Source organism: Pteropus medius, unplaced genomic scaffold, assembly GCF_902729225.1.
Source record: "Pteropus medius unplaced genomic scaffold, Ma_sr-lr_union100, whole genome shotgun sequence".
NCBI classification, from domain to species: Eukaryota; Metazoa; Chordata; class Mammalia; order Chiroptera; family Pteropodidae; genus Pteropus; species Pteropus medius.
Genome location: NW_024349800.1, coordinates 54,203,765 through 54,218,927, shown reverse-complemented (window position 1 = coordinate 54,218,927; position 15,163 = coordinate 54,203,765). Strand labels below are relative to the sequence as shown.

Below are 15,163 nucleotides of genomic sequence, written 5' to 3'. Positions count from 1 at the left end.
CATATCAGTGTTATAATTTTTGCTTTGAACAATTTAGAAATCTCAAGAGAAAAAAACGTAATTCCCCACATTTTCCTTTTTTTTCTTTCTTAATGTTTCTAGATTCCTTCTTTTATTATTTTCTTTATGTTTAGAGAATTTCCTACAGCTGTTCTTTTATGATAGGTCTGATGGTTACAAATTCTTTTAGTTTATCTTATTGGAGAATATCTTAATTTCCTCTTTTTTCCTAAAGGATATTTTTGCTGGATATAGAATTTTGTATTGACAGTTCTTTTCTTTTTGTACTTGAAATATATGTCATTTCTTTTGGCATCTAGAGATTCTGATGAAACCAGCTGTCAATCAAATAGATTTTCTTCTTTGAATAATGTATGATTTCTCTCTGGCTGCTTTGAAGACATTTGCTTTGTTTTAATTTTCAAAAGTTTGATTATGATGAGTCTTGGTGTAGTTTTGTTTTTTTTCCCTATTTTGAGTTCATCCAACTTCTTGAATCTGTAAGTTTATGTATTCTGCCAAATTTGGGAAGTTTCTATTTCTATTTTTCTATTTTCATGTTCACTGATTATTTCTTCTGTTCTCTCTACTTTACTGTTGAGCCTATTCATTTTTTTTAAGTTATTTATTTTTTTATTTCAGTTATTGTATTTTTTAGTCCTAAAATTTCCATTCGGTTTTTGTTTATATCTCTTTCCTGAGACTTTCTATTTTTTCATTAGTTTCAAATATTATTACTAATTGTACATTGAAACATTTTTATAATGGATGCTTTAAATCTTTGCCCAATAGTTCTAATATCTCTATCATTTTTGTGCTGGCATCTATTTTCTTTTTCAATTCAAGTTGAGATTCTGGGTTCTTGGTATGACAACCAATTTTTAACTAAAACATGGACATTTTGGATATTATGTTATGATACTCCAGATCTTTTTTCCCCTGTAAAAGTGATTATTAAATATTTTATTAAAAGTGATAAAATTTGAGAAATATTGAAAATCAAAAGGCAAATGTGAGATGCCAAAATTGGTAGGATCAGAATGATGAGAAATGTAAGAGGTCAACCTGGACTGAAGGACTTTTTTTTTTTTTTAATTAAGTTTATCGGGGTAACATTGGTTAATACAATTATATAATTTTCAGGTGTACATTACAATTTGACATCTGTATATTCTATTGTGTGTTTACCACCCAAAGTCCAGTTTTCTTCAGTTACTATATATTTGAACTTTGTTTTAGTTTTTTTTTCTTTTTATTTTTTTCCATCAGGGGAAGTGGACAGAAGAGGCCACTTCATACTGCCAGGTAGGGTAGAAATCTAGGTTCTCCACTTGGTCTGTTGACACCCAAGGGGTGGAGGGGCTCTTCATTATTGCTGGGCAGGGGAAGGAATGCCTTGCTACTTCTCACGTGACCCCCATGGATATCATAGGGATGGGGGTGGCGGTGGCCCTATTACTGCCAAGGTGAAAGTCCTGACTCTCCACTCAGCCTCTTCCAGACACCACCCTAGTGGGGAAAGAGAGGGGTGCCTCATTACTGCTGGGCTGGGGATGAAGTCCAGGCTTCCCACTTGGCTTTGCTGGCATAGGTGTGAATAAGGCCACAGTTCTTTCTTACTACGGTGCTTGGCTAGATTAGAGTGGTTATCTAAGTTTCTTTTAGAAAGGCTGATATTTTCCTGGTCCTCTGGCTGTTGTTGGGGCTTTTTTGGATCTATGTCCATTGCTGATTCTGGGTTCTGGCTCCAAATCTAGACCAAATGTGGTAAAAGCAAAAAACAAAAAACGAAAAACCCCAGAGACTCTCCACTGCGTTGTTCCTTGGTTCTAAAGTCCTTACATAGTCTGTTTTATTCTCCCCCTTTCATATATAATATGCAGGGTTTTTAGTACTTAGTAGGAGAAACATGAAAAAGTACATCAATTTCATCCTCTTAGAAGCAGAAGTCCTTGGAGAAAAATAGAGTCATTAACTAGTGACTACTTTTTAAAATTATGTCTATAGGGTAAAAAATACTAAAGGGAGAAAAAATGTAAAGGGAAATAAGATGACTTACTGAAGCACAAGTGGAGTCATTTTATATATGTTTGCCAGAATTCCAAGTGATTTCTGTTTGATGTCAAATTACTTCCGAAGGTGTACTGGCCCTTGAGATCATCTAGCCTACTCGTCTAGTCTACTCATGATCAGTGACCAAGAATCAGAGAAGGGAAAGGACTATGCTGAGGCCACAGAGTGAGTCTGGGGCGAAACTAAAGTGAGAGTTGAAGGTTTCTGACGTACAGTCAGTGCCATTTTCACTTACGAGGCCATCTCTTTCTTTTCTATGAGGGAAGGATGATGCGCTGGACCACAAGGTTTTTAAGGGATACCACTAACTTCAATCTTTGGTGATTTTTATGACTATCCTGAACCTTGCTTCCCTTCTCCCTATTTCATCTTCTTCCACTGCTATGCTAAGGCTAGAAGAAAGAATGGAGGTTGAGGAGAACATGAAGGGAAAAAAATCCACAAATACAGAAAACGTACTGGTTATATCTGTGATGATTGCTTCTTGCTACATATTTGGAAAAATACCTCCCATACAATATGTAGCTGTACAATATAAAGGTTGGACTGTGACTTGTTTCTGAATTCACTATCACGTGATCTTGTGGCACTCTTAATGCAGATGAGCAAGGTAAACTTTATTTGGGAGTCCTGACTTTATGATTAACTGAGACAAAAGACAATGGCAACAGTCACAGTAAAAAGAGGCTTAGCATAGTGGCAGATTGCCTGAGTTGAACACTACTCACTAGTTGCATGGCTCTGGGCAAATCTCTGTACTTCTATTATGTACAGAGACATACCTTTTCCATACTTCAGTACCTTCACCTGTAAAATAGGGTCAGTAACAATAACTAAACCTCGTTAGTTCTGAGAAATACAGGTAAAATCTTAGAATGGTGCCATTAGCTGCTGCTGCAACTGGTGTTGTATCATTCATTAGAGGCTTATTATAAATAAAATACTAGATAGGCAATTTGTATATATTATCATAATTAATCCTAGAATAATCTTTTGAAGTGTGGTATATAATTATACCATCTTATAGGTTAAGAAAACATGATCATTTTATTATGAAAATCATTTATAAATACAGTGTAAATTCATATTAACTAAAAAGATAGATTACATTTCAAAACAATGTTTGAAGCCAAAAGTAAAGTAGCAAAAACATTCCCTGGCACATTTAGAAAGTATAATCAGCAAATCACCCAGTATTATAGTACTGTGACTATTATTTATTACTTTTTAAATTTAACCCCCTCCAAAAACATTTAGGGAGGAAAATAAAAGCAGAGCCTGTTCACTCTATGGGAATATTGGGCCTGGTTTCCTTAGGCTGCTTTTTGCAAAATTCTCACACCAACTAACATGGCACACCTTTGATTCATATGAGGACTCTGTACTCTGTACAGAAGAATTCTTTCTCACCAATTCTGCAGCTGGAGTGGAGAATTAGCAGAATAAAGTTTTAAATTAAAGCTTGAAGAGCCTTTTCTATCTGTCGTACAGAATTCTCCTCACTCTATTCTCATTTTATTTCTAGTTTTAAACTTTGAGAAGAAAAAAAACCAACACAAAATTCCTTGCTTGATATTCATCCACTGTCTGAGATTATTCTCTTGCCACTTTCTGATACAAGAATAAACCCATATGTTTTAAAATGTGCTTACCAAGGCAGAAAGGTTCCAACACATTCTGGACTGAAAATTCATCCTGCAGGTTCATTATCTGACAGCTCATCCTGAGCAACCAGGACTTGATTTTCTCCGGACATGGTTTAAATAACAAGTAGCTAAAAACATTTAAAACATATCGAAACCAGCATAATAACGGAGTGGCGATTCTGCCGTTGGGTGACTCAGATAGTCTCTCAATTGTTGGAAAGAGCAGGAAGGAGCGAATTATCTACAAGAAAAAGCATATTTTGATGAGAAGTTTTCTTAAGGGATAACCTATTGACTTATTGTTTCTTGTATCGACAAATGACTGGGCTATGGAATATGACTAAAGATCTGTTCGGATGGAGAATCACCATCCACTGTCTTCTCATCTCACAACCGATCTGGGTAGGGATATAACGGTGTCTCTTGAACTGTTAATTTTCAGAGTGAGGAGGAAGTCAGATTCCTAGATAACTTCTTGGTTATGATGGCAATTCAAAATCTCTTGGAAGGATTGATGAAAGAAGAAATTAATGCACCATTTTAGTAGTTATAACAACTCGATCCACTAATGATACCAGAAGAAGAGCTACATAAAAAACTCTGTTTCTAGCCAGCATTTCTTTTACTGATTATATTTGGAGGCAGTTCCTTTTCGTATAGGTCCTCTATTCCTTAATCTTACCAGCCCAAGATAATCTCTAATAGGACCAAATAGATTTCTAACAACTGATTCAACCTTAATAAAGTGTAGGCCAGGGACAAGTGAAGCTGGAGATTTCCACATAGGAAAATGCTTAAGGACAAAAATATAATTTCAGCTCAATTCATCAGAATATCAGAAAATGTATTTTAATAATACTCCAGAAGAAAAAAAGGGCATTGCTAAAACATTTTAAATTTAAAATTTACCATTATTTACTAAATTAATATTAAAAAAATTAATATATAAAAACAATTTCTATGGGGGATCAGAAGTCAAAATAGTTAAGCATACTCACTATCAATAGAGTAACAAAAATGGAATAGATCAACAATGTTAACAGGTTATAGAAGAGAAAATGAGAATGAACACAATGGTTTTACTTTTCAAAAAATCTTTTAAATTGTGTCTAACACATGTACTGAAAAGTGTATAAAATATAAATGCGACGTTTAACAAATAATTCATAAAATGAAAAGGTATGTGTGTCAAGAAACAAAACACTGCCAGTATGGCATCTTCCAGTCACAACTCCTTCCTCTGCTTAAATCTTAGGTAACTTCTATCCTGACTTCTCTCCTTTGCTTTGTATCAATACTTATCATCCTTTAATATTATAATCACTTTCTTGTTTTGCTTTACATTAATACTTCTCATCCTGCTAAAGACTGATTTATGTCTCCCCCAAATGCATATGTTGAAGCCATGACTCCCAACGTGGTGACTGTATCTAAAGATAGGTAATTAAGGTGATAAGGGTATGGCCAATAGGATTAATACCCTTTTAAGGACAAACCCCAGAGAGCTCACCCTCTCTTTCCAAGCACTCACAAAGACAAGGTCTGGTGATCTGGTGAATGCACAGTGAGAAGGTGGCCATCTGCAATCCAGAAGTCTCACTAGAAACTGACCATGCTAGCACGCTGATCTTAGACTTCTGGCCTCTAGAACTGTGAGAAAATATATGTCAGTTGTTTAAGCCACCTAGTCTATGGCATTTTGTTAAGGCAGTTTAAGCAGACTAATATATATCCCCGAATATTATAGTTAATTTCTGTTAATGAACTTTATATAAAGTTCGTATATGTTTTATATAGTTTGTTTTTAAACTTTATATAGAGTGTATATTTTATTTCCTTTAATAAGATTCATCCATGTTGATATATAGAGCAATAACTTATTATCTTTGCTACAGTTTTCCATCGTATAAACATACCACAATTTATTTATTTTATCGATAGATATTAGGGTTGTTTTCAACCCAGAGATACTATAACTATGCTGCTCTGAACATTTTTATACATGTCTCTTGATGCATGTGTGCATGTATTTCTGTTGACTATATCACCTCAAAGTGGAAATGCTGGGTCATATGGTGTCCATATGTTCAGCTTTAGTAGATAATCCCAAATAGCTTTCCAAAGTAGTTGTACCAATTTACCTCCCTACCAACGGACACGAGACTTCATATTGTTGCATATCCTCACCACAGTTGGTACTTGGCAAACACTATAATTTTGACTAACTTGGTGCATAGTGGTATTTCACTGTGGCTTTAATTTGTGTTCCTTTGATGACTAATAAGGTTTAATAGCTTTTATATGTTTATTGGACATTTTTTATATCTTCTGAAGTGCTTATTCAAATCTCTTGAACATTTTGTCTATTAGGCTGCCTGTCTTTTTTTATTATCGGTTTGTAAGAGTTCTTTTTTTAGATACCAGTCCTTAATCTTGTGGCAGTCTTGGCTTGATTGTTCAACTCTTATTATTACTATTTTTTCATAAAAGAGATAAGTTCTTAAGCTTGATGCAGTTGAATTTAACGGTTTTTTTTTCTTTTATAGTTACTGTCCTTTGTACCTGGTTCAAGAAATTCTTCTCCAACCTTAAATCATGAAGATATTATTTCTTCATTCAAAATGGTTTTTTTAGAAATTAAATAATGCCACCTCTTACCTGTTCTACAAAGTGGGTTTTAAACCTTCGGTTGTGTTTAACGTCAGCGTGAGTCTGTTCTGTGATTTACCTCTTCCCTTATATATTTACGTTCCTTCTCTAGATGAGTTGCACGCTCTTTTCCCATTAGGACCTGAGAGTATAAGTGGGTTATTGTAGACTTAGTCTCCATCATCTTCTACAGTCCTTTTTTGTCATAACCTGCTTGATGGCATTACCCAAATGTTACAGTTGATCAGGTAGCACTGAAATTCTGCCTTCATGTCTGTCTCACTAACAGAGAACAAGGGTTTGAGGATGAAAACTATGGAGGACTCTTTTCTTTCTAGCCATGATATCTTCCTGTTTTTCCTTGGTCAGATCTGTCAGCTAAGTACTTAGCTATTTCCTGTAGGCTTTTCCTTTGCTCTCAACAATAACTGAGGTATTTTAGTTGTTTCTTTTTTGGTCACAATAATTTGACCTTTGCTAGATCTCCTCCTCTGTTACATAAGTAAGAATGTAGTGTTCCCTGAACACCTCTATGGCCTTGATAGCGAATAAAAGACATTCTTTAGGAGCGGGGAGCCACAGCCTTTTCAGATGATTTTTTAAATGCTAGATGGGCAACAGACTGCAAAATGCTCATAACGTGCTTTTCAAATGAATGCAGGGTTTTAGCCAGAATACAGGAGTTTCTGCTACCTTGGCATCTCAAATACAAAGCTGAAGAGATCCTGGATAGACTGTGCTTAATACAGGCCTTATAAGGCATTCATGGGTACTTGTGACAAGATAAACTGTCAACTCCAGAATGTCAGGGATGATCCAGAATTCTTCAATCAGAGTTGGCTGCCTGTATTGCAATGGGTTAATATGAAGGCATACAGAACTGAACTTTGAATGATACAAGGCTTTGATACAATGATACAAGGCTTTGACCCTTGTCCAGTTGAAAATCCGTGTATAATTTTTGATCCCCCAAAACTCAGTCATCCCTTGGGATCTGTCGGGGCTTGGCTCCAGGATCTCCATGGACACCAAAATCCACAGATGCTCAAGTCCTGTATATAAAATGGCATAGAACCATGCGTACGGTCGGCTCTCCACATCCAAGGATTCCCAACCATAGATCAAAAATACTGCTTTTGATGAGTGGCTGGTTGAATCAATGGATGAGAAACCCAAGGATATGGAGGGCTGACTGTATCATTATCCTCGTATAAGTGAACCCACACAGTTCTAACCTGTGTTGTTCAAGGTTCAAGTGTATAAAGATTCATACCAATCTTAAGGAATCTCTATGAAGTCTGACTAGATAAGAAAAGTCAGTTAAAGAATCATTTCTCTGGATGCTGCTTTCAGTGGTAACTGCATCTCAGCGCACTCAAACACAGAGACAAGGAACGAGACCAGCTCTGGAATCCGGGCACTGCTCTGATACTTGGTTGTCTTCTTCCTTGTCTAGCATGACACAGGGATACATACAGCATTGCTGATTCAGCAGTAATTGTTGAAGACACAGGGTAAGCAGAGCATATAGCATGAGTACCATAACTCTAGCTCTTTTCAGTTGCAGGAAGCGCAAGTGAAGAACCTAGTAGCTTTCCTGTGTCTCCAGGCCTCTTGGACAGGTCTCTCTACTCTCGTATTCAATATATAGTGGGTATGCTGCTACTTCATCTTTGCTTTCCTGACTGATGATATTCTTCAGGACCACTCTCAATGGTACAAAGTCAAGTGTGACTGCTGTCTGAGAAGTGGAACGGTCTCCTCAGAGTGGCAAAAATTAAGTCTAACAATACCAAGTATTAAAGATGTGGGTCAAATGGAACTCTTAACATGATATTAAGTACTAGACTTTCCTTCTCTGTTTCTCAAAGTACAATCACTTCAGTGTGTGTCTGGAGTTCATGCGGAAAGTAAATTTTTATCACACTGTCTAATGTTAGCAGTTTAATTCAGGGCACCGGCATTTCACTTGGATACCAAGAAGCAGGCTTTAAGAGTCTGAGAGGTAGAAATGATGAAAAAATCTTTCGGTAACTGGAATGATGCTATAATTAACCGCTGATTTGACACCTACAAATTCAGAATGCTTCATCTACTTTTTCGGTAATTCTAATATCATGAGTTGTTTATTACCGTAAGTGCTACCAATGTTACTGGACTTGAGACATTTCAAACAGGCGTGAATTCACACGAAGCAATCCTTGGTACTGAGAGTCAGGGTTTCTCATGGCCCTGCTGAGGCCTCCCAGCTTAAGGGCTACACTCCTCATCCCACAGCAAGAGTTCTTCCTCAAGGCTGAGAGCAGCTTTCTCGTTCACAGCAAAGACGATGATGAAGAAACTGACTTCTCAGCTTCAGCTGCACTTCAGTCCTACCTGGAGCTGTAGGAATACAGTTTGGTAAAGGAAGCCAGCTGAATCACAGTTTGGTCACTGCAGGCTCCTTGGCAGCCAATGTTCTTCAATAATATCTCTAAAAGCTCTTTAGTCTTTCACGTTTAAGTTCATAATCTACCTGAAATGGATTTTTTTATGTGTGGTGTGAAATAAGGGTCTAATTTTCTTCCCATATGGAAACCTGATTGTCCCAGCACTATTGAGTGCAAAGGCTGTCCTTCCCATTTTTCTGCAGTGATACTTCTGTTGTAAAAGTCTGTGAATGGGTCCTTTTCAGGGTTCTATAATCAGTTCTACCGGTTTATTTTTCTAACTCTACTCCAAGAGCACAATGTCTTACTTACTTTATATTTTGGTATCTGCTAGAGAAAGTTAAACCTCATCTTCTCGTTCTTCAAGAATGCCTTGGGCATTTTGGGCTCTTTGCATTTCTGCAAACATTTTGGAATTGGCTACTGAGGTCCCACACACATCTTGTTGAGATTCTGATAGGGACTGCACTAAAATTATAAATTAATTTGAGAAGTAACATCTTTACAATATTGAGTTTTCCAACCCATGAACATGGAATAGTTCTCTCTTTATTATAAATCTTCAGTGTTTCTAAAAACGTTTTATGCATTTTACATGTAGTCATCATGTACAACTTTTGTCAGATAACTAGGTACTTATTTTTTATGCTTTTGTAAATAGAATATTAAAAAATTTTCATTTTCAACCCTCATACACTGCTGGTGGGAATGCAAATTGGTACAAACACTATGGAAAACAGTATGGAGTTTCCTCAAAACAACTAAGACTAGAATTACCATATGACCCAGCAATCCCTCCTCTGGGTATTTACCTAAAAATCCTGAAAACATTTATCCACAAATATATATGCACCCTGATATTCATAGCAGCATTATTCACAATGGCCAGGACATGGAAGTAACCGAAATGTTCTATGATAGATAGATGATTGGATAAAGATGTGGTACATATATACAATGGAATATTACTCAGCTATAACACAAGATACAATACTGCCATTTGCAACAACATGGATGGATGGATCTTGAGATAATCACGCTAAATGAAGTAAGTCAGACAGAAAAAGTTGAAAACCACATGATATCATTCATACGTGGTATATAAAACTGAAAGCAATAAACATGACAAACAGAGACTCATGGACACAGACAGTGAAGAGTAGTTACCAGAGGGTAGCGGGGGAGGGGGAGGTAGATAGGGATACTGAAAGAGATTGAATATTTGGTGACAGAAGGAAATCTTACTCTGGGTTGTGAGCATACAATGCAATATATACTCAACTTACTGTTAAATGATATACTTGAAATCTATTTAGTTTAACTTTTAATAAAAAAAAATTAAAATTTTTTTTTCATTTTCTAAATGGTTGTTACTTATATATGACATAAATGGTATCTGCATGTTGACTTTGTGTCCAGCAAACTTGCTAAAGTCCCTTATTAGTTCTAATAACTTGTCCATAGATTTTTTTACATTAAAAAAACTTACATTAAAAAAATTCATGTATAAAAATAATAGCTAAATATAAATGTCAAAGTAATGTGTAGCACTTGTCTAAAGAAAACTTTAAAACCCAAAGGGACATTCCTTTATTCTGCTATTGTAAAAGAAATATAAATTCTCTCCTTAAACTAATTTATCAATCCAATTCATTCAATCCCAATTAAAATACTAAAAGGTGACTCTTATTTTGAAATTTAACCAATTTATTAATGTTAATCTGGAAAAGGAAATGCACTAATAACCTAGGAATTCTGAAAAAGAAAAAGAGGGGAATTTAGCTCTATTAAATTTTACACGTTATAAAGCTACAATGGTTAGAACTGTGTGATAGCAGAAAAGGATCGTGTAGCCCAACAGAACAAAAGAAGAGTCTAGAAACTATAGTATCCATACACTGGAATACCGCACTACCGTGAAACATTAGGTAGACCTACATGTGCTGACAGTGAGAATGTCCAAATCCTGTTTCTTCTTCTAAACCAGCTGGTGGGGGTTATGAACAGAAGGGAGTTTTAGCAAGCTTCGAATGAGCCATTGTAAGCTCTGGAGGACCGTATGTTCTTTGCGCTTTTTGTTTGGAGAGTACAAAGATAATTTTGCTTATTTTCAGGTTCCTCGACTATGTCCTAAAAGTGATACTTGGAAAATTAGATGTGACTGAATAGTGCAATCTCTGCTACCTGGAATTTAGCTAATCAACTCTCAACCACATTTTCTCCTCCAGGCAACTTTTAAACAATTTAGTAAATATCCAAACCAACTACTATCAGGGATTTGGTTAAAATAATAATTCCAGGGAATAATGTGAGGTCAGTACATTTAATTCTAATCCCTTACATCTCTGCATTTACAACAGCACCGCAGATGATGAGAAAATATTCAGAACTGGGAGTCTCAGGAATTACAAATTCTTCATTAGGAAAATAAAACTAAATTATGTTTTAGTGTATTCTGCTTACGAAAGCAGAAAAATATGCTAAAACACATTTGAAAATATTTTAAATGGAAAAGTTAGAAATAAATGTTTTTGTTCCCCTTCCTCCCCCCGCCAATCCAGTGAACCAGAACAATCAACTAATGAAAATGATCTGTTTCCCAAGAAGTCTGGCAATTTAGTCCTTTACGGCAACTCATTGCTCAATTTAGTTTCAAGTTTATTCACTTCAAAATAAGGCTGCCTTGTGTTTATTAAAATGTCCTCAAAGATTTAGATAACATAAATGGTTAATATAGTTACTGTCATACTCATAAATGTACCAGAGATTCCATACTAGTTATGTAACCCACAGTACCGAAGGAATTTCAGACTGATCAAATCAGCTGGCAGAAAAAGGAAGCAATCCATTACTTTGTATAAATGATCCACTGCTGTGACCCATGTTAAACAAAACTGCATGCAAGGGAAACTCTAAAAATACATGAGCAACGATGGCGTTTCATTTGGTTGATCTATATCAATAACTAATTGAGAATTAAAGTGCACTCTGAAACCATGGGAATGTACTGAAACAATAAGGAAGTTCTAGTATGTACTCTGAATGCATCATTGCCTCTCAAAAATATAAGACCAAAGACTGTTTATCACAACTAATACTTAGTCGATGGAACTGGTTTTCCTCTTTTGCCTTTGGAGAACAACAGTTATTACCTGTTGGGTGAAACTAATATTTTTCCTAGATATCATAATGATAATTTCAGTGAAATTTATTGTCCAAATTTGATCAGATAAGTCATAGTAATAAAAATTTCTTTTATTCATATAGAAACCTATTGGCAAAAAAAATCACTGGGGTCAAGAGAGTGTACCCAATTTTATAACACAGCTGTGCAGAGAAGGTTTCCACATCTGTGTATATGACAAAACGTTTTCTTACGTTACTGTCTCATTAGAGAAAACTTCTAGGCTGGCCAATTCCCTCTGCTCTAAGGAAACATTTTCATATACTGCACATTCTCATCTGAAATGTACCAGAGTCAGCTTTTGATAATGAAGTACAACCATGTTTTCTTGAACAGTACAGGAAAGGAAATATACACATTGGGACTTTCTGTACAGGGTACTTTTGGGGGGAATAGAGACAGTACTTTGATGTTTACTTTTTCCTGATTTTATTATTATTATTAATCATTTTTCCGAAAGGAAGTTTGGAAACAATTTGAAGTATAGCCATAAGGTAAGGAGTATAATATGCAGGTATGGTTTGTGTGCCATCTGTTTCATTAAATAGGCATTTTTTTTTTTTTAAACAAAGAGTAAAATCTAAAAAATCATTTTAGTGAACTATACTGTTCAGATACTTTATTATGTAGGCCCCCATTTTTCCGGGGTGCAGCAATGAAGCCTATGTCGTGATTGACAGAACTTCAACGTCTTTGAAAGAACAGCATCACCGCTGCTTCCCCTGTTTATCAGCTGAGCCCACCTGCTGCAGAAATGGCAGGTGTTTCCACACTGCACAAGAAGAAAACAAGAAAACACAGCACACCTTGCTTCCTTTTATACGACTGCTAATGTTGTTAAGACATGTTAGAGAACATGCAATATAAACCAGACAGTCTTCAAAGATGAAGTTGGAAGTAGTCAAAGCACAGACCTAAAGATAATCTTAGTTTAGTTTATCTCTTCTCCTCATAAGACCACGTTTTCGTCTCCTTAGGATAAGACAATTCAGCTTATTTAATCATATGTATGCAGTATATAAACTGCAAATGCCATTCTATTTTAATGATCAAGAGCTTGCTTTTTGAGATCTTATATTCTGTCTTAATTTCATACATTATTAGTAAGACAGGAAAATACCCCATAGTAGGGAAGTGCTCAGAATGATAGTAGTAGTGATAGCTCACTATCTTCTGGGAACTACACTAATAAACTTTCTATACGTTATCTCATTTAATGCACATAACAACTTTATCAAGTAAGTTTCTTCATTCTATAGATGAGAAAATGAAGATTTAACAACAAAGCAACAAAGATGAGGTATGGCCCCAAGCAGAGCAACTTCAGAGCTCATGCCATTAGCCATTATATACATTATATGCTTGTACACAAAAGAATTTCCTAGTAATCATTATTGTTTGGTGACATAATTCCCTATGAGTGAACCAATCACTACCATTATTGTTAGAGATAGGCTAATATTTACAAGTATTTCAAAACAGCTAGCTTCAAAAATAACTCCATATCCTATGAAGTAAAGCATGATGTCTCTCAACTATTGATTACTGTAAAAAAGTTATGCCACTTCAATGTTTTGCTTAAGATAGATGGCATTCATGAAATTGACCATTTTTGCCATTTTCCATTCATGTGAATTATACTCAGATCTTCTGAGGCAGAGATTCTTCTACACTTTAATTACCTGAATATAAAAAAAGCCATTTCATGCATTCGATTTACATGTGAGGTTGCTAATTACAAGGATTGCTTGCACATTTGCAGAAATATTTATATAACTTATGATTACACTTAAACAACTGAAATGTAGCTTCAAATTTTTCCTAGCCCATTCTTCTCAACCTTTGTCATTTTGTACCTTCATATTTATTTTATTTTTAATGCATACTGCTCTTCTCAGCTTAAAATCTCTTGGAATCCACTTCCCTTTGAGTCTTTCAGATTCAGAACCACTAAGAACTGAAGCAGAAAATAATGATGCTCAAGGCCTGTGCAGATTACTCTTTATAAGCTGCTCTGTAGCACAACAATCTACTTTAGAGGGCCTGTTACTCTGAATTGAACAGTGTTCCCCAGGTAGCCTCAGAATTCAGTGACTGGTGACAACAGCAAATCCATCCTCCTGCCTACAGCTACAAAATCCTCACATGACTATGATGACCTTGGGCAATATCAGCTTTCTCTTGATTTCCAATGGCAAAGCTATGCAGAATCTATAAGGATGACTTTGCTGACTAAAAAACCTGCTGTTTGGCAATTCCCTAAACTTGGGAGCTGAAAGACTCTCTGTGGGCAGGAAGCAAAACACCCCAATTGTCTGACAATGAGGTTGAGACTTTTCTAGGTTAGGAACTTCAGCCTCTGAAAACTCAAGCCAAGAACGACTGAGAGGCTAGAGTCATTCACTGAGTCTATTCATTCTTTGGTCTGCTGTGGTGAGCACTGGAGATAAAATGGTGAACCACACCAAGAGTCTCTGCTTTTAGAGAACTTGAAGTCTAATGGGAGAGACATTTATAATAATATATGACAGGTATCATGCTATGGGAAATAAAGAGTACAATAGAAACATATAAAATGGGCACTAGAGACTTCTTATTCATCATATTAAGATGAGACAAAGGTATCTACCAGACATTTTAAGGCTAAGGGAGAATGGTACAATGGAAAAACCCACGGCCAGAGGCACACAGATAACAAGGGACTTCTGCCACAGCAGCTGTCCCATTAACACTCCTAGCTTCTCAGAAGTCAAAATGGCTTTCTTATCCCACTTTGTCTGACAAAAAGCAAATCCAACACTTTGGGCAGCCAAGACCCCATGAGACAGAGATTAAAATGTGAGAAGCAAGCAGTTAACTCATGGCAAAAGATGAGGCCCAAATAACTGAAGGAAGTGCATGAACCCAATAACAGCTTTGATAATGAAACGGGTGAGGATCTTTCCTCCCTTTAGTTCAGGAAAAAATAAAAGAGTATCAAAGATGCACCTTAACATATCTTCTCCCTTACAAGTCTCTGACAGGGGTGATCCTCTTCCCAATGACACCCAGACACACCGGCTTCCTGAGGGGAGCACCCCTCTTGGTGGTCCCATGACATCTCCTGGACTCAGCAAAAACCCGAGTTAGTTCCAGAGTCCTCCAGCTGCCTCACTGAACTTCTGTGGCCTCAGCCTCCACAG

At 36.2% G+C, this 15,163-nt stretch overlaps 1 protein-coding gene across 9 annotated transcripts in view; it reads right to left on the bottom strand.

Moving 5' to 3' along the window:
• LDAH (lipid droplet associated hydrolase) overlaps nucleotides 1–15,163 on the bottom strand; it is an 85,297-nt gene that overhangs the window by 25,467 nt on the left and 44,667 nt on the right. For 5 of the 9 annotated variants that reach the window (XM_039887753.1, XM_039887755.1, XM_039887759.1 and 2 more), the window contains one exon: nucleotides 3,726–3,960. The exons of 3 other annotated variants lie outside the window; for them this stretch is intronic. In XM_039887753.1, the coding sequence (XP_039743687.1) occupies nucleotides 3,726–3,960 (235 nt within the window). Of the gene's footprint in view, nucleotides 1–3,246; nucleotides 3,495–3,725; nucleotides 3,961–15,163 lie in introns of those variants that run through there. One more of the 9 variants, XM_039887758.1, reaches the window with a different exon arrangement.